Raw genomic sequence first — 20,372 nt, 5'->3', positions numbered from 1 at the left:
AAGAATAAAGTAGAGTAACAATTACAACAATGGATGGATGGATTACCATCATTGCTAGAGTTTAGAAAAAATTGCTACTATTTTGCTACTATTTTATTTACTATTTACATTTCACTCAGAAGGCTAGAGTAAGATGTTAATTATTGCATCTATTATTATTATTATTAACTTATTTGATATTTGTCACATGTGCTTACAGTGAAAAGTTTTGCTCATTTTCACATGAAAAGGAAAACTATCCTCAATTAGACACGTTTTCAAGGCTGATGTTCTTCAAGTCTTTAATGTTGGCCCGCTGTATAACTGGGTCAGATACTCCAGTTCTAAATGGAGCACAGTTATCAGAAATCACCAAAAATGTCTCCAAACTAAATGAATATCAGTTGTTAATGAGACAATGTTTACATCATGATAACAAACATCATATAAAAAAGGCTTGATCTATGTTCTCCTATAAAATCCTGGAATAAAACCGTTTCCATATGAGCATCTTGCAGATTTGGACCCACACTACAGATATCCAATGATTACTGACATGACAACAACCCAGCTGCAGAGCATCTGGGAAATTTTAAAAAACATTTGTTTAAATCAGCTCTAGCTGGTCAAAGACTGAGCTATCTACACCAAACAAACTCAAAAGAGAAAGAACAAAGAACACGCAAGCCAACAGCATTCAGCTTCATTATATTTAAAAAGAGAAGATACAAAAAGTGATTAAATGTTAGGTAAAATACTCACAAAACTACATTTTAATTTATGAAATTTGCAGTGTTCCAAATACACCAAGAAACTATCAGGCTGATATTTTTTGAAGCCTTAAATGAATACTTAGTTTCTGTAATTACATTCCCACATTCATGATTTCTGTAGCTTATTGCAGATTTGCCTACTTGCAAAATCTAGAGATTTCCAAGTCCAGAGATTTCAAAATAATAAAAACAGGAGATCACTTCCAATGTTCCATGATTCCTACAGGATCCTATCAAAATAAGGTTTAAGTCTATCCTTAATCACCACATACTGGCACACAAATCTTCAGTCATCCACATTAGTTTTGGTTTTCCAGAGACACACACCAGGCAAGTCAGGAAAATCAGGAGGAGGCAATACAAAAGCTGCCACTGCTTGCTGGATGAACTAAACATTTGACATGTTTCTGATTGTTGCTGCTGTCCAGGAAGTTCTCGTCCTTTCTTCAGGCTGTGGTGCCTGTCCCAGCGTCAACAGGGCCTCAGCCTCCCACAGCTACTGGGAGCTTGGATACTTCAGGCAAAACCTGTTAAATGCATCATAAATGGCCTGTCTGGAGGAAAAAGAGAAACATCATCTAATTATTTGGCTGACATAATGATGCATAAAGCCGAGGACGAAAGGAAATTACATTAAGAGAAAAAATACATAAAAGCCATAACTCTGTTGAGGAAGCCAGGTTTTGCAATGCAAAACAGTAAACAAATAAACGTAAAAATGTAAAAATGCATATTCAAAACAAATGACAATCATGGCAGATTAATGAAATTCAAAAATTCTTTATTAATCCCAAAGGGACATTAAATAATAAATAATAAAATAACCTCTACATTTGTGTGACCAAAAGCATACAAGTTGCTTTTGGTCTTTAAAGGGGAATTATCATGTATTTTCGAGGCACATAATAACATTTTGTAGGGTTACCTTAACCATAACCCTAACCCCTATGTTATAAAAATGCTATATATCTCAAATATCACATAAAAGAAATTTGACATTGTAACTGAATGCCTTGAAACTGGGCTTCTGTCTCTTTAGGAAAGTCCTGCTCTTTCTGAAACTCCGTCTTCAGGTTTTTATCACATGACTCCTCTATTGACCACTTGCACTTTTTACCAGCGTTGCACTGAGAAGCCGCTCGGATAACGAGCTCAGCAGATCACAGTTCCATCAGGTGTTTGCTAATTGCTGCTGACGCTAGTCTGAAATCATGCGTTTTGCACTAGATGCAAAAATACTTGCTTGAAGAATTTCTCAAACTTGGATGAAAGGCAACGCTCCAGATGTATTTTTGATGAGGGAATAACATTATGACATGATCTTTTCACCATAGTTAACTGGAATTTTGCCCAATTCCTTCACTCAGAGCTCAGTCTGACACGTACACACACACATCACACTTCTGTGATGGTCACAACCAAACCTGTCTAGTTGCTGTCTAGTTGAATAATTCCCATCTGTGCTCAAACTTCTTGACATCTGCTAATGCAAATCTTTTACACAAAAAGCTTCATGTCTGTGACACAGAACCTGTCTTCCTTCGAATGGTATGATAGTTCCATGCTATATATTTTATGTATTATTGTTTAAACATATGAAGGTGGCAACTTCATATGTTTACAAAAAGGTTTTTACTGCTTTGTCAGGCAGTCAAAACATGTGCAAAACATGCTTTATGAAGTAGTATTTCTTTGCAGTTTTAAAAGAAAATATTTCTTTCACTGAACTAATTTGTAATATATCAGTCTTTCACAGATTGTTGCATCTTGAACAGAGTGTTAGGCATTATTTTAGGCATTATCAGCACCTTAGGCATTTTTAATTAGTTTAAAATAAAAATAATGCCTAAGGTGTGCAACATTTCCCAGTCTAAGTGTTCATCACCATCAAAAGGGACATAAAGGCAGCCAGAAGGGACTGGGAGACAAAGCCTTGTGGCTAAGGCACTTCAATGGCTTCATCTAAAATCTTAAGAGTGTATTCAACATGAAAGAATATATATAGATTCTGGCAGTGTAGTAGTGCTGGAGTCCGGTCTTGGTCTTAAGATGACTTTTTAATAGTCTCGTCTCGGGTAATGATGTGACGTTCACAAATGATCCGATTCCTTGAATGGCTCTTTATGAATGGTAGGACTCAAGTCTCAGTGAGAGCCGTTCTTAGCTTTTGTAATGTTTTGCACACATTGCAGTAGTTATTATTATTCTCTTTAATTGAAAATATATAATCTGCAATGAATAAATGAAATAGAACACGGTAGGATCACACAGAGTGCATGCTCATTGCTCTGTTTTTGTCAGCTGTTCTGCTGTGAGCTGCAGGTTTCATGCAGCTGCAGAGAGGATGAGGACGGTAGTGATGTGCTTCACTCTTCTTGCTTGTTGCTCCTAAGCTAATGTTCACAGTGGAGTGTTTTTTTTTAACCGTTATTGTGTTGCCTTAATTATTATATTTAATGCATGAGATCAATTTTGTTTCTGCAAAAGCAACTCAAGTCCACTTTTTTTCTCTATTTGTCATATTTTCCTTTTATTTTGTTTCTATATTACAAATGGCACTAAAATTTTATCAATCCACAAGACACTTGTAAAAACACTAGATGGGCATTTTACATTGATATCTTGAATTTTTATCTTTTTTAAGGATATATACATATTTTTATCTGCAAGATCATCATGTGTTTTTTTAAATTAGTACAGATGATTCAACGTTTTCGTGAGTTTCAACCACAAAAACTATAAAACTGTATTTGGGATAAATGGCATGTTCTTTCAAACACATGTTTTTAAAAATAATTTGAAATGATTGTACTGATTTTTTCAATCATTTTAGTAGTCTCATCACTACTACAGTAGTTATTTCAGTCTTGGAGCAGAGTTTGTAGGTGACTGATGGAAGCTGAATCATTTGGTATTGAAATCTGTTTCCATGGTAACAGCTTTCCTTACCTGTATTTCTATTGGTTTCTATCATAGTTTATTGCACCACATCCAAACTGTGCAGACTGTTGCACAGAGGTGGAAACAAAGAAAAACAAAGAGTTTGAATTGACAATGATACTGGTTAAATTGATTTCAATGTTTAATATCCAGGAGTTTTTCATTGGAATGTGAATCTTTAACATCAATTTGAGAAGGTTTTGATCATGCTTCATATTTTGTTACGTCATGTAGCATGGTGCGCTAGTCTGGGTCTTGGGTTAGGTGGTCTTGACTATAATACAGGTTTCTGAGGAATTATGTCAAAATCTAAGAAGATTTCTAACGAGTCTTTAGCTTACCTAAAGAAATTCTGTTTAAACAGGTAAGCACTGATGTGCCCTCCATTCAGATATCTGATTTCACATCCAGGCCAAATCTCCTGAAGGCTGAGGACTCCTGTTCGAGGGATGTAGGCGTCCTCTCTGGCCTGCACCACGATTATGAGACCAGTGTCTACGGGTACTGGAAGAGTCAGAAAACAGTATTTTACTTTTGTATACATTGTTGGTATTTAAAGACCTTCTACAAAAACATATTCAGTTGCATGATTTTCATGGCAAGTTGCCAGGGTAAAGTTGTAGCTCTTGTTTATTAAATAACGTCAAGACTTAAATAACGTTAATACAATCAAATATTCTCTCAAGGCACGCAACAAGAAAGTTAAATTAGTTCAGAGGTCAGTTAATCCAAGTATTAAAAATGCAGTCAAGTTCAGTTTCTTATTCAAACTGGTTAAAAGGTTTTCTATAAAATGAAAGTCAGCAGATTAAATTGAGTCAGTGATTAGATGAATCCGTCCTGGGGGGAGGGATTCCTTTGACAATGCCGGATAGTCAAAACACACACCAGGTCTGGTGTGACCAGATCTATGTGTAGATTATATCTACACATAGATTTAATTCATATCTGTGACTAAGTTCACATCTAAACTCGAGTGATCAGAGATGTTTCCCTCTATTGATCCTTCCTTTGACAGACTGACCTCACTAGCACATATGTTTTGGGATTGTCATAACAATCTTTGAATACTATTTTTCAGACTTTTTCCAAAGTTTGGAAAAAAAAAAACCTCAGATCAAGTCAGACCTAATTATGGATCCATTTGGTGTGAGGCTAGCTGCTGACAGACACACAGGACAGAAATATTTGTTTAGTGATTTTAATGGCACCATTTTGTGAGGTTGGAAACAGAACACACACACACACTCCCAACCTCTACCTCACTTGGCTTTAATAAAAGACATACTGGGACATTTAAAACATGGGGGAAATAAAAATTCATTCAAATGCAACAAAAAAGAAAAGGTATTGTTTCTGAGAGTGTTGTAGTCAGATTTTTTACTCCACATGACAGTCCTTCAATTGTTTCGGTACAAATATGTGCCTCAGTTTGGTACAGCAATGTATAAGACATCCTCTGATGTTTGATTTTCTGGTTTTGAGCAGTCACATTTTTGTACCGCAATAATAAAAGGAAGATTAAAAAGATAGCGAAAATCACAAAAAATAGGAGATAATGCAAAATCGGAGAGTAGTAGGAGAATGCAGCAGAGTGAGAAGCTAAATTGGGAGAAATATGATCTCTCTTTTTAATTTTGATTCAAACTCTTACTGTGGCATTTTTAATCAGTCAGAGGCTTTTAACTGTATTTTGTGGACTTCCTGATAGTGAAGAGATGCAGTGGTCCAGCCTTGAAGTAACAAATGCAGGGACTAGTTGTTTATCATCACTCCTATATGTTTCTAATTTTGCCAATATTCCTGAGTCCAAAGTGCTAGTTGCAAGATTGTAACATCAAATTTTACTTGAACTTGCAAAAAAAACCAAGACATCTGGCATGTCCAGAGGAGGCACTGACATGGAAAAAGGAGGTGGAGTGTAAAATGAAAAGAGTCCTTCAAGAGTCCTTATTCCAACTCTTGAAGCCTTTTATCATGGAGAGGATCATTTGCCAGACACCAGGCAGGGAGGAACCTGTGAACTCAGGTAGAAGAACTTACCAGAAAAGTTGGCCATGTGTGTGCATTCATCCATTACACCTTTCATGAAGCTGATTGACTCTGTGTGTAGCGATGGCCGACAACATTTGTGGGAGTTCATCTTCTTCCCATGACCCACACTGTGAGCAGTTATGGTTCTAAAACACAAAAAGGAACCAACTCCTTAACTTTAAAGTCTAGGTGCTAACACTTTGTAAGAGGAGGTAAGGATTTTAAACTGAACAATAAAGATTAGTTCAAAATACTGACATGCATTAAGTTCTTGAGTGGTAGAAAGCTGTATTTTTAAATGGCAGGTTCATTTCTTTATTCTGTGTTTCTAGATATGATTATAGATTAACATACTGAGGATTTTGGCTTCCTGTCTGAAAAAAATAGTTCTATTTAAATATAAGGATTTCTTCAGGAAATGTAACATTTCTCTGCTGGCTTCATTCAGTGAACTGTTATTGACTAAATAGATGTAGTAATGGTCTCAAACAACAATTACCCGATATTAGTTCCGCTGCTGTTGACTAGTGATGAGCTGACTTCAGACTGCGTCTCCACTTTAACGAAGCGACCATCTTTGATTGGCAGAGCTCCAGCAAGGCCAAGCAGATTCCCTAAAGAGTCCACATTCCTCTGCAGTTCTGTTCCCATCTTAAAAGAATCAGCCTGACAGGCAGAGGCATAAAGAGGAAACAATAAGCATAACACTTGTGCTGTGGGATGAGGTCTGTATATTTGTATTTGCTCACCTTACTAATTAACAGATTTTTTTTCCATTCAAATTTCATAAACCTTATGGAATTATGAGATTATAACTATTCATTTCATGAGGGTTGTGAATAAATGGAATTGTTATGCAGTAATTTAGTGATGTTCAAGGAATGATGAGATGTTTACCCCACAGTACTCCAGCAGTTTGATGATCTCCGTCTCATACACTGAATTAATTGCATACTGCTTCTCCAACTCGGCCCAGTTTACTGCTCTGCTAAGCACACCCTGGATTCACACACACACATTACACCAGCTCACTCTTAGTTTGATGGAACAACTGAAAGAAAACAGAAACACTACTTGGCAGGTCTTCAACCATCCATTAAAGCACAAGTTCTAATGATCTTTCAGTGTTTTTCTTTAGACATTATGTCTAAAGACCATCACAGGCTACACTGTACAGCCATAACACAAGTCAACCAGCTGCGGTCTGGACAGCTGGTTAAAATATAGTGAATAGGAAACTCGTAGTGGTGGAATTTAACTTGGTCCATGTTTTTGCCTAAATTTGAGCCGAAATTTTTATTTGATGCTGTTTACATTTTTCATCAATGGGCATTTGACGTTTTTCACAAACTGCTGAGGGATGACAACATTTTCTTCAATCAAGAAAAGGTTTAAAGTTCAGTCACTCTGGCAATAATAATAATAATAATAATAATAATCTTTATTTAACTAGGTTTGTCCCACTGAGATTAAAATATTTGTCTGAGAGTTGGGTTAAAAAACTTAAATTACACCACATAATTACATTAAACGTGTACAAACAATAAAATAAAATATACACAAAGCCACTCAAACTAAACAATAGCATTTCTGCAACTTGAAGAATTTGCACTTGTAAACTAACAGCACTCTTGAGCTGATCCCATCAATTTTCAATCTGGATTGGAGGAAGTCTAATAAATCCCAAACTGTGGAGGAGAACATCGACTTCTTGGAGTTTGGCTCCATAGAGTGCAGATATGTTACAGAATCTCATCTCAACATCTCTGCACTGAGATTGCCTCCAATGGTTACAAGCATTGCTTTGCCCCACACCACCAAACTGCCTCCACCCAAAGCTTTTTGCTACTGGAAAAAATAGTATTTTGGAAGGTTTTCATGGCCATAACACAAATACTCAACTCATAAATGCATTTTCTTTACGAATGTGAAAGAGGCTTTCTAAGGGTAAAAGATTTTTAGAATATTGTTACAAATAATAACCAGACATGTATTTCCTTCCTTTTGTGCTATGCTATGTTTATCTGCAAGATTTTAGAAACAATGCCTTACCGTGGTGAACACACTGGAGGCAGTAGACCACGACAGACAGGGAATCAGAGGAATTGGTTTGGGCCAGTTGGTCACTGCCAGAGATGCCATCTAGACACAAAACACCGAGTCCATGAAACAAATGATCTGTACATAGAAACCATCTCATCATAAGATAGCCTTCTTTTATTTTCATTATTCAAAAAGATTTTAGTAACTTTATGGAAAGATGGTGAAAGATGACTTTCTGGGTGATTAGAGTGGAAAAAAACTCCCCAGGATACAGTTTGGCGACACTGGCTGGTATCATTTTATCAAACATGTCTGTCCATGGAGCTTCAAGGTTTGCTGACTGGCTGACTGCTTGGAAACAGCTGGAAACAGAGCATTTACCCCATCAGTTCCAAAAAGAAATCACAAATTTGTACATGTAAGATCAGGACAAAATGAAGTTCACTTTGGAAATCACCAATGAGTTTACCTCCTGCTGAGTATCGAAAACACGGTAAACATGTTGCTGGGATCAGGCACAGATGACATCTGGAGTTTTTTTTATTCAAAAAAGGTTTTATTTATCTTTTCCACTGAACGTAATAACCCAGCTTGACTCGCACTCAGTGCCAAACGAGCCACAGCAAAACAAAGCAGTACACAGAATGAAAAAGGCATGTTCAAGGAACATATGTAAACATCGGCGTTCAATGGCGTCTTGGAATCATCAGCACTGCAGATCAAGGCAGGAAATAGACAGGAAAAACATTGTTTCTGAGTGTTAATGTCCACAGGTACCCAACACAATTTGTTTATCAATTATTTTTATCAATATCTTCAAAAATCCAAGGCAGAACATCAGCATAAAAATGGATCCGCAGGTTTAAACAGTAATCAAAGACAAAAAAATCATACAAACTTAAAGCGGTCAGCAAAAAGTAAACTCCCCCCCATCACCCACTTACTAAAGTCACCAGGTGAGCAACAATCACTAGAAACACCACATGATCAAGAGATACACCTATCCACAACATAGATGGTCTCGTCTTCTCAAATATTGCTTTTGACAAAGAAATACAAACATTGAAACTTATTTTAACATGTTAACAAAGACACAGGACAAAAGAATGTTGCCGTATTCATATGTCCACACCTGCTAAATGACTATAAGTCACATTGTTTCCTAGCGTTTGCCACAGACAGTTTCTCCAGAAGAACATCTTTCAGGTGAAATGAGGAACAAGTTAGCAATTTTCAGGTTACTGAGGGCCAGGCTAAGGTGTGTGAGTATATTCAATCTACTCACATATCCTCCCATAGAGATGCCAGTCATTCCTAAGGGCCAGTATCCTTCTCTCTCCAGCCAGCGCAGTAGCACAGTTGACTCCAAGATCAACGCCCCTCCCATCACAAACAGGTCCGACACATTCTTTAGACATGACCTCCTGAGATAAAAAAATAACTTAATGTTAACTGGCGGGTCTTAAAGCTGTCAATTACAATCTCATGTGCTACTGCCACGTTGGGAAATCTCTGATTATTATCTGCTTCTACAAAACAGGTCACCACATGTTTAGAGAGTTCACTTACAGTTGGTCTTTGGGTTTGCGATAGCCATTTGACCTGTTGGTCAAGGAACATAAAAAGATTGCACACACTACAGCTGCATTTTATGTATTGAAAAACTAAAACCACACATTTCTGTTGGAATTCCTAAGTGGGTAAGATTCATGTTAGAGCTATGTGTGCTCTGACTGTAGGGCAGTTTAGTGAAGACAACAGCAGGCTTGTTGTCTCCACTAGACAACAAGCCTGATGCACTCGAAACTGTGCATCAGTTTGGTGAGGCGTTCTTCATCCTAGTCCTCCCAGGAACAACCTGAGCTGGGAGAGAAATCTTTGCAGCATTTGCATCCGTGTAGTTCTATCAAACTCCTTCTTTCCATTGCTTGTTATCAAATCAAAATAAAGCAAGGAGACTGAACATGAACAAGAGCTCAATAATTCTTTCAAGGGAAACAAGCTTGTCATATTCTTAAAAATACAACTCAAGGTTAATTAAGGAAAACATTTTGTTGAAATAAAGTTTATTTTTTACAAATTAAAGAATTTATACACAAATACCGTAATAATAAACTGAGAGTTTTTTCATGATCCCAAAGAGGGATCTTCAGGTAAATAATTACTTTTGGTTTAGTAGGTACAAAGTTGAATAAGTTAGGGATCGTTTTTCCAACCAAATACCTTGAGCTTGTTAAGGTTACCACTTCTCTACACAACCAAAAATAGGTCATGAGTATCAAACTACAAGGCAAGTTCAACCATCTAACACTGGCATTGAACATATATACACACTACTAAAGCAGTTTAACAAGGAAAAACTGAAATAAATGTATTTACTTGTGTATATGGACACATTGCCGGTTTAGGCATATGCTCAAAGACATATAAAGGATATAATATGGATTTTCCAGAAGCAGAGAAGCCATTCCTGCCTCCTTGATCATGGGCCTGGCCATCAAGGTCCGACGCCGCCAAAAAAACTACAAACATAGAAGAGACAAATAGAACAGAATGAGAAAATCTCATAGCACTCTACTGAACTGATGTGTAGTTCCGCTTGGACTGTAAATTCTCCTACTGCAGGTCACTGGAGACGTGTGAGAAAGATTGCTGCTGCAAAGCTGACTGCACTGTTTTTTCTTTTGTTTTTTTATAGAATATTTTTGGCTCTAGTGGCCTTTATTTGATAATGGACTGACAAGATGGTGTTTTATGAAAGAGGGAGAAGTCATGCGCCAAAGGTCAATAATGGGATAGGGCCCTAACCTATGTTAGGAGCTTTAGTTTAACCTTTGAGTCTGGTTTTACTTTTGACAGACATGTTAAGCCTCTGGTCCATTCCTATTTATATCATCCGAGAAATATTGTCAAATTAAGGTCCATTGTGTCACATCCATAGCTGGAAATAATGATGCATGCTTGTGTTTCATCATGTTTGGATTATTGAAATGAAATTTAAGCAAGTCTCAGCAAAACTTCCATACACCGTTTGCAAGTTGTACAAAATACTGCTGCCAGCGTTCTGACAAAATACTCAAAGTTTTAATATGTGATTCCAATCTTGATGTAAATCCACAGGCTCTCATTTTTCCAGAATAAATAATTGTTTCATAATTTTTGCTAGAGGTTGTTATAAATATGTTAAAATTATGACACACTGCTACATGATATGAGGTATTGTTAACGACACTGTTGCCCCCTGCTGGTCCAGGAGGGTTGAATGCTGCAAGTCAGTGACTCGATGCAATCTATTGAGTTTCCTTAGACACGGTATAGAGAATACTGCATTGTTTGACAACTAGGATCAAGAGGAATGTACATGTATGTATGATTGAACTGAAATGTCTTTTTTGTAAAGTGCCTTGAGACAACTTTTGCTGTGAACTGGTGCTAACTGAATCTGTATAATTATGAAACCCAGTGAATATCAAATGATTTTGTTTTATGACCTGAAACAAGAAAACTCAGACATTTAATAGTATGGAAATGAAAATGCAGAGAGCTTACATGATCTCCAGTCCCAGCTAACTGAATACATACTGGTCTGTTCCTCTGCCACCTCTTTGGTACAATAAATTGGAACCTGAAACAACACATACACTTGAAGTACTGCTTACACATTAGAAAAACACATTACTGTATGTAAGCTAAAATAAGAGTTAAAGTGACAAAATAGATTTTTCTTATTTATTGTTTTCTAGTTTAAAACATTACTCTAGACGAAAATAATCTGCTACAGCATAGAGAAAAAGGTTTAATACCTTCTTTAATAACTTCTAGATGCATGTATTTCCCAAGAATATTTCTCAGTCTCATTCTTACATATTACATTCCATAAGTCATTATTAATCATTGTCGTATGACAAGCTAGAGAAGTGCAGCACTTCTGTAGCTCTAAAGTTTATTCTATGTTTATGATGCTCTTCAAATAGTTGTTGTAAAACATGTCTGGATAAACATGTTTATCCAATTGTACTTTCCAGTGAGCACTGTTTGGCCCAAACTCCAGAAGTGAAAAGAACATCATTACATTAGAAATTGGGACCAGATCTCCTCGCAAGATTTCAGACCAAGGAGTGAAAATAAGTAGCAAAAAGGGTCAGATGTGGACACGACTGTGTTCAAAGAAGTTCCCCACCGGTTAATTCCAATTAAGCTGTAGTCATTACAGCTTAATTAACTGATCCAAGAATGATCACCGGAACCAGGACACACTGCTATCATCATGAAAGGGGCCAACCAGCCATCACACATTCTTCAGTTCAGACAAAATTGGTGTCAATCAACTCAACTACATTTGTGCTGGTTTGTGCAGCAAAAACCTTTGCTTGTGTTGCTTTGGCTTTGAATATATTAATGAAAGTTTAAAGGTCAAAAGGTCAACCAGCAACCACACTTTTACAAAATCAAACAAAATTTGTATGAAATGTTTGTGCTATGTTGAACACAAACGTTTGACACAAATTTTGTATGCTTTGAAGAAGGTGGAGGGGAAAACTTCACTCAGGTTCTAGACCTTTCTAGAACCTGAGGAATATATTCAACAAGTACTTTTACTTTCAATACTTTAATGTATTTTTAAAAGAAAGTACTTACTTTTACACAAGTAAAAATGTTAGTGTAATAGTTTTTACTTAAGCAGAGTGTTTGAATAAGTTCTTCACCACTGACCAACCTGCTATCTGAGAGCAGTTTCTAACAGAGAACTTTTCTCTCAGACTTCACCACTGGTTCCTAGAGGTTCTATCATTACAATGGGAGGCAGATCCTGTGGAACCAGCTTAGTCTGTGAGGCAAACCCCATGTCTACGTTAAGTCTAGGCTTAAAACTTTCCTTTTTGGTAAAGCTCATGTTTAAACACAGGGCAATGTTTCTTGGACTAACGCACTGATGTCAAATTGCATTCCTCGACTGCCAGAGTCCTGCAACTTTTAGATGTCTCTCTCCTTCAGCACCCCTGGCTCCAATATGAACTTATTAGCAAAGCTTTATAAAACTTGACTGCATGCTAGTGAGATAGTTTCACCATTTAGTGAAATGGTAAAACTATAGTCCACCAGTTTGATACTGGTGGACTAAAGGGTCACAAAAGTCGTCTGGGTAGCGTAGCAACCAGATGACAGCTCCTGTGTTTCTCAGCAAAAATCTAAATTCAACTACCCAGTTGTGTATGGTGGGGAAAAATGCTGCTTCTCTGTGGCTCATCCTCTCATTCTAAGGGCTTAGGTTTTCTGTGAAGTTATTCTGCTATGTTAGGCTGCTGGAGGACAAACTTTATTCTTCTACAATTGTGTTGGGTAAATTGTATTATTAGTATTATCAAATATTTGTTGTATTATGTAGCCTTGTAGTTACATTTAGATAATGTTTCTGTGTGTTCATTAATTCTGATTTCTTCCTAATCCCTCCTTGGAAGAGGGAGGTGACAGATATTCTCAGCAGGACTCCCTGAGAGATGGAAGTGTTAGTTGTTCCAAGCTGAGTTTTACAACCCTGGAGGAAACTCTGCTTTGTTCTTTGTGATACAAAGCCGTTGCTTTGAAGCTATACAACGTGTCCCATTCGACGCCGTGCTTGGAGGCTTTGAAGCTATACAACGTGTCCTATTCGACGCCGTGCTTGGAGCAAGAAGGATTTAGATTGTAGATACCATGTGTTTAGTTTAGTGATTGTCTTGTAGCACTGCAACTAAAATGCTTTGACCCCACCCCCTAGAGTTGCAGCGCCCCGTGTGGCAGGGTTCCTAAAATCAATAAAACAGAGGAGCGGGAGATGTGTTTTTCAGAGCGGTAGGAGATTTGTAACTGAAAGCACATCTCTGTCCGTTCTCCTCGCGAGAAACAAAGAATCTAACTCTCTTGTCTTTCCTGTGTTTGTGTAAAATTGTCTCTAATAGGTATTTAGACCTGACAAATTGTATGTTATTATATTTAAACTAAAAGATATTAATAAACAAAATTAAACCATGACTTATTTAATTTTGATATTTTGGAAATATGAATTAAAAATGGCTTGAGATTATCTAAAAACTCAAAGTTCTTATTATACTAGATGCAAATGTTTCCATCACAGATTCAAAAGATCACCAGACTGCCATGTTGGGTACCTTGCTTTGACAGCCTCTTGTGGCAGGATGCCTGGCACCAAATGCTCCAAAGGAGAAATGAAGAAACCATCATGGATGTGGCAGTCAGTGAGCTCCTCTGTCTAGGCAAAATGCAGAAGAAAAGATGATGAGAACACAAAAACTTAGTACCAAATGTTTTTAAATAAAAGCCCAAAACAAACCTTGTTTATGTAAACAGGATAGTCCACAGGCACAAGTGTCTTGCACTTCTCTCTGTCTCCAATGATCTTTCGAAACTCAAAAATTCTGCAAAACACAAAAAACAAAGAATTAATTTTTGAAATCTTTGTATATTTAGTGTTGGGAGGAATAATGGAGGTCATAAATATCCATTCAATATTGTCTGCTTATCCGAGATCAACCACTACTTCTAAACCTGTGGCTTGGGATCACCAAGTCGTCAGCTTGGTGAAAGCGGTCCTGGTACTTAAATAAGTGGTAGAGAGACAGGAGGTCAGGATCAGGTCCGGGCATTGCCCACAGCGTCAGCTGGAAACTGTTTGTTGTTTTTTGCCTTAAAGTGGCCAACTCTCTGTTATTCCTATATTGATTTTGATACAGTAGGGGCTTCCGCACTTCCCATATCTGTGCTCTCTTTCACTTGTTTAAGCAGTTAAAATTGTTTAATCCGTTGTTAACAAGTCGTACCATGTTTTTCCGAGCAGCCTTCAAACGCAACATGAGCGCTTCGACGCTCGCGCTTTTTACACCCTGTGCAGCAGAGACGGAGACCTGCTGCTGCTGTGCAGAGCTACACAGGTGTGTGTTAGAATCATGGCAGCAAACCAGCAAAACGCAAAGAACTTTGCACAGTTTCTTCCCCAAACCAACCGACTGAGTTGAGTAGTTTCTGTTGATCGTGTTGTAATACCGTTGATCGTTGGCACTTGTGCATTGTTTGGCCTGGTGAGTCTGTGTCGCAGTCCTTGTAAAGTTTGAAACATGATAATCAAAATGGAATAGCTCGATAATTGTGACAGAACAAAGAAGTGGCCTGGAGTTGATAGATATACACATCGGACAGATGAGATTCCCTGAGTTAACCCAGTGCGGCCCTCTACCACCAATAGTTTGCCGCACGTTTAGGCTCTTTAAATATGTATATATTTGAAATGTTAAGTTGACATTCGTGACTACAAAACAGACCAGCAAATATTGCAGTAAGCATACTGCAAGCAAACGCAAAACTTATTGCGAGGGAAGGCAAAAAAAAAAAAAAAAATCCCCATGTCCCTAGAGGGCTCTGTAGTACCGTTTTCTTCTACTTGAGTAATATTATTATTGCTGCGTAGATTGATTTTGCATAAAATCAAAATGTGCCGACGGATTTTGGATTATATAACAGGGTATGATGAAGAGCCTGAAATAGGCATTACTTTTAACATAGTGTAATAATAAGTGGAATGGAATATTCAACCAAAGTTATTTTTGGAGTTTTGCATTATTCCAAGAATGTAAGCTCCAACATAAATAAACTTCTAGGTGGTAAAGCAAGGATTTTGTTACCTTTTGAGGTCTTCAGGCTTTCCCCATCCCCCAATGAAAAGTTTGGTGAGGAGAAGCCTTCTGTAAAATACATCCAGCCGACTCATACCCATGGACTAGACCTGGGCATCTACAGAGAGAGACATTAGCCATCTTCACAAAGTAGATCAACCAGAACTTTATGGTACACAAATTACTACAAATTGAAGTCAAAAATGGTGTCAAAGTGAGAAACAGAGGGGGGTTGTGTGCAAATCCAGGACAGGAATATGATCTCAAAATGTTCAACATTTTATTTATGGAGACTAAATATGTCACACACAATTATTAAATATGTCAAACAGTCTGTGGAATATCAACATGTGTAGAGAATTTGTAACTAAACAACTTTATTGGCAATATAAAGACAGCAATGAGAATGCGCTAATTGCCTACGTCATTCACTTGTGTGATACAGTGCCTACAACAGGTGTTATGCCGAGAAACGCATGCCCTGTCGAGAGAACGCACATCGCTCTAAACTCTCGCATATTAATGAGAAAACGGACTGAAATATGACTGAAGAGGCAACTTTTAAAGATATTCATAACATTATCGTGTTTCCTAACCCACCTAAAATGGTGGGTTTCATGTTGCAGATGAATTGAAATAAATACGGTTTTGACACCTTTATTGAGACATATGAGTCGAACGTTTTACACTCAGTGTCTGATGAAAATATTCTCTGCTCATGTTTCGCAATTTTCCGCTTTTGCTTTTAACAGCTTAACGCATGAGAAAACAGAGGCCCATTATGTAGAAAATGTGATATCAACTTTAACTGTCTAGTCTATTATATAGGAGGGGATGCATTTTAATTTCGAAGCCTGCCATTATCTGCATCCCCTGTCTATTGTCCTATTGATATGAAACTTATACCAGTAGCTCAGAGAACAAGTGTGATTATGTAGAAACGGTTATTTTATACTTAGCTCTTTATTTCTCCAAGTTAGCAGGAGGATCCATTTTTAGCCTGCCAATATCTGCATCCCCTGCCTATTTTCCCCAAATATTATCCTATTGATATGAAACTTAATATTTAGCAGAAAACAGCTAAAGAACAATGAGAGGATATTTTTAAATTTTATAATTTGGCCATTTGAATCGTTTTATTTTCAAATTGTCCATTAAAGCTGCAACAAGTGTTACCACCAGCAAATGTGTCAAGAACTCCCCAGCTAACACAGATTGATGAATGTGTACTACTTAAAGAGTTAGAGTTGAGTAAAGTGGGTTCTTTCTTTCCTTTATTGTGAAATAATGCATAAGATTAAATAGTCCACTGACGCCAGATGAGGAAGGTCATCAGCAGCCTCCAAATGTCCCTTGCCAGAAAATGCATGACCTGCAGTGTGAAAATATTGGATGGTTATGTGTTACATGAAATTTTCTACATAATGACACATATCCTCTGAGCTACTGGTATGACTTTCATATGTGTATGACACCTTTTGAGCTGGAAAAACAGGGGATGCAAATATTGGCAGGTGAATCATTTGCTTTGCCAAAGAAAATGCATCCTCCTGCTAACTTGGAGAAATAAAGAGTTAAGAGGAATTTCACCTTTTCTACATAATCACACTTGTTCTCTGAGCTACTGGTATAAGTTTCATATCAATAGGAAATTGGCAGGGAATGAAGATAATGGCAGGCTCGTCCCCTCCTATATTAATAGACTAGAAAGTTAAGGTTGATATCACATTTTCCACATAATGGACCTCTGTTTTCTCATGCGTTAAGCTATTATGGTGTTAAAAGTCAAAACGAGGAATTGCAAACATGGGAATGGGCGCTATATAAAAGTTGGGACGATTCCAAGGGTCCCTGACCGACAGGGGACCCTCTACAAAATAGTTTTTTGTTGGTGTTTATAGAAATAGAAAAAAATTGGGGGCCCTGTTAATAACTAAATTAATCATATTGTGTTTTTTTAATTGCTTTTAGCAGCTAAATGAAATATTATCCCTACCACACTACATAGCACACAATCATATTTGCCCTGAACACTCCTATGGATCTGCATGAAATGGTTCGTTCCTGCTTGGCGCGCTTGACGGTGAAGGTGTTCAGCAGCTGTCAGTAGAAAACATGGACGGCTGTAGCAGTTACTGTGCTGCTAAGGAAAGTTGTAAAGTCAGGTTCCCAAAATTTGTAACCCAGTTTTTCTCCAAGAGAGGTGGGTAGATTATCAACCATTTAGCACAGTTAGCTTAGCTAAAGACTACTGTTTGCCTTCTTTTCATTTAATGAATGAAGGTGGGGGATCTACCAACTTATTCATATATTTAACTTCTTCCTGTACATTTTACGACACTTAATAGCTGTTGTGCGCCTTCACCCCTATCCCAGTGATAAAGGTGAGCAATACTGTGTTCAATGACAAGCTAGTTAGCATCATTCCAGAGAGTCTATGTAGATTTTTCCTGTCTGCTCTTTTTGCAATTACACAACAAAAGCAATATATTTGTTACTGACAGAAATTTACTCTTTATAAAATGAGATCCTATTTGCATAGTGTATGCAGACTTTTGCATGTAAAATTCATTAGCAGTAAATATTGTGCTAGTATCAGTATTGGACCAAAGAAAGCAAGGCAGTTCCAAGCCTTTAAAATTGTGGCACTTTTGATGGGTCAGATAGACTCAAGAAATTATAACAGCAGGTGAGCAGGAGGGGCCCAATTTCATTTTTTGTCATGGGGCCCAAGATTCCTGGCAGCGCCCTGATTGCGAAACATTAGAGGAGAATATTTTCATCAGACACTGAGTGTAAAACGTTCGACTCATATGTCTCAATAAAGGTGTCAAAACCGTATTTATTTCAATTCATCTGCGACATAAAACCCACCATTTTAGGACTTACATGGTTAAGAAGCATGATAATGTTACGAATATCTTTAAAAGTTGCCTCTTCGGTCATATTTCAGTCCGTTTTCTCATCAATAGGCGAGAGTTTAGACCGATGTGCGTTCCCGCGACAGGGCATGCAATTCTCGGCATAACACCTTTTTCTTCCATACATTTTTGTGAAACAACCCTCAACAAATGTTTTACTCTAGCTCCAGATAACAACACAGTAGAAAGGGATTTTAGGAGAGCACTGTGACAGTATGATCCAGAAACGAGACAAGACAAGAAAACCAGAACAATTGGAGAAAGGGAGATCACAATGGAGATAAGGTAATGAATGAAGGTCAGCGAGCACGAAACGACACATCGAAAACCTGACACTTCAGGGTAAGTTTCGCTTGTTATACAGACAGACGTACGCACGTACGTACTGCCCCTCCTGTGCCCGTGACAGGTAGTAAAACCCTTGTTAGAACGCTGGTCAAAGTTCAGCTCACTGTTAGAAGCATGAAGGTAGCCTGCCGGGTCCATTATAGTCAAATGATGAGCAGAGGATGGTCACGCTACCTCAGAGCATTCTTACACGGTAGGAGGGTAGGCTGCTTCTAAGGTTGCAGAAAACTCTGCGGCCGAAGCTCTGGGTGGAAGAAAGACAACCGAGTAAATTCAAGCTCCGTCCAAATGGATTTTCGTTTTTCTTTTGATTGTCGGTAATCGACAAATAGGAGCGCGGCCGCCACCAACTGGACTGGAGTATGAAACAGTAGAGAAACAGAAAAAAGCATCTAGATTGCGATTCTTTTTTCTTTTGCTTTATTTTCTGTTCTTTTCTTTTCTTTCAAAACTACGAAATCAACACACTTTCCTGGTTTGTAGATTGAGCTTGCCTTAAAGTTTCACATTAGGGCTTTTTCACAAAACCAGGATAGTGGATTAAGTCCGGATTTTCCGGATATCTTGGTTTAATTAAGCCTCAATTCGGTTTCACAAAAGAGATAACACCCAAGAATTACTGCACAGAATTACCATGGTGATTCTGTGCAGCTGAGTCTGCTTCAGACCAGACTAACTGACAGGCTTAGATAAGCCTGGAGCTTATCTGTTCAGTCAGCGGTCATACCGAACAGAAACCAATTAGTTTTGTCTGTCATTTTAAAACTGATAATTGTATTTTCTACCACTGTACAGTTAAAATAATAGTACTTGACTAAACACCAAAATTAATTAGTGGTATTTTAATGAATAATAATAAAAATAAAATAAAAATAATGATAAATAAAATTAAAAAAAGGGGTCAAAACAGAGAGATAAGAAAACAGAATCACAGACAAATACTTATTTTTTCACTCTTCCTCTGTCTGTGCATGTTGATTGGCCACCAGAATTCTGAGGAATGCTGGTGGAGGTAGGTGCGAGTGAAGCAGCTCTTCACTACTTTTTTTTTACTTAGGGTTATATTTTTCTAGTTCAACAATTAACAAAATACTGTAAGATCATTTAACAAATACAAATATAATTTGCAAAGTTTTCTTGTGGTTGGGCTGGAAAAATATGAACCTATGAGTGGGAGCTGCGCCAGTTGGTGTTCGTGGCTGACTATTCAGTCAAGACACTAACTGTGTCTTTTATTTTTCAGCTGTGGGGCCACTTGCATGCAGTCAGAAGTCACATTGTGAAGAGTGTTTTATTCTTTGTTGTGCTAGGTGACTAACTACTAAGCGAGGAAGGTTACATTGGTGCTGTGACTCCGTGATTCTTGATCTGCTTGATGCTGTTCACCCGGGTTGCTGTGTCATTTACCTACGAGCTGCCTCTTCACTTCACATGTCAACACACCTGGGTTACAAGGTTAAAGGACTGAGGGGAGAATATTTATTGCCAATAAGTGACTGATTTTTATTTGAGTGTGTTTTATTTTCATTATTCCATTTTGAAATGGCAGAGATTCCAACCTAATGTTGAAAATGTGAACAGTCAACCCTCCTTTGGGAGAGGCAGAGTTGTAATGGGTCTCACTTTTCAGTCAGGAGTGGCAGTTGGGTCGGATTTTTGTGCCTCAC

At 37.7% G+C, this 20,372-nt stretch overlaps 1 protein-coding gene across 4 annotated transcripts; it reads right to left on the bottom strand.

Annotated features, from left to right (window-relative positions):
• Positions 1-264: 264 nt before the first annotated feature.
• On the bottom strand, positions 265-19,027 carry abhd18 (abhydrolase domain containing 18). 4 transcript variants are annotated; one of them, XM_028032366.1, is made up of 14 exons: positions 18,880-19,027; positions 15,446-15,554; positions 14,101-14,185; positions 13,919-14,019; positions 11,319-11,394; positions 10,207-10,291; positions 9,339-9,366; positions 9,055-9,193; positions 7,779-7,868; positions 6,624-6,725; positions 6,226-6,392; positions 5,736-5,872; positions 4,034-4,196; positions 265-1,306 (listed from the first exon to the last, which is right to left on the bottom strand). In XM_028032366.1, exons 2-14 carry the CDS (start codon positions 15,535-15,537, stop codon positions 1,249-1,251), a joined length of 1,323 nt encoding a protein of 440 aa, XP_027888167.1. In that variant the 5' UTR covers positions 15,538-15,554; positions 18,880-19,027; the 3' UTR covers positions 265-1,248. The 4 variants fall into 4 exon arrangements, with proteins under 4 accessions (XP_027888167.1, XP_027888168.1, XP_027888166.1 ...); XM_028032367.1 differs by having other exon boundaries at positions 18,896-19,018; XM_028032365.1 differs by having other exon boundaries at positions 18,810-19,015.
• Positions 19,028-20,372: the final 1,345 nt, after the last annotated feature.

This window comes from Xiphophorus couchianus, chromosome 11 (genome assembly GCF_001444195.1).
Source record: "Xiphophorus couchianus chromosome 11, X_couchianus-1.0, whole genome shotgun sequence".
Taxonomy (NCBI): domain Eukaryota; kingdom Metazoa; phylum Chordata; class Actinopteri; order Cyprinodontiformes; family Poeciliidae; genus Xiphophorus; species Xiphophorus couchianus.
This window is presented reverse-complemented; position numbering and strand designations above follow the sequence as displayed.

Coding starts and splice junctions, on each gene's coding strand:
- abhd18 (XM_028032366.1), bottom strand. CDS start 15,537: ATGGGTATGAGTCGGCTGGATGTATTTTACAGAAGGCTTCTCCTCACC. Junction 14,186..15,445: donor AAGCCTGAAGACCTCAAAAG/GTAACAAAATCC, acceptor TGTGTTTTGCAG/AATTTTTGAGTTTCGAAAGA. Junction 1,307..4,033: donor TTTAAACAGAATTTCTTTAG/GTAAGCTAAAGA, acceptor TTTTTCCTCCAG/ACAGGCCATTTATGATGCAT.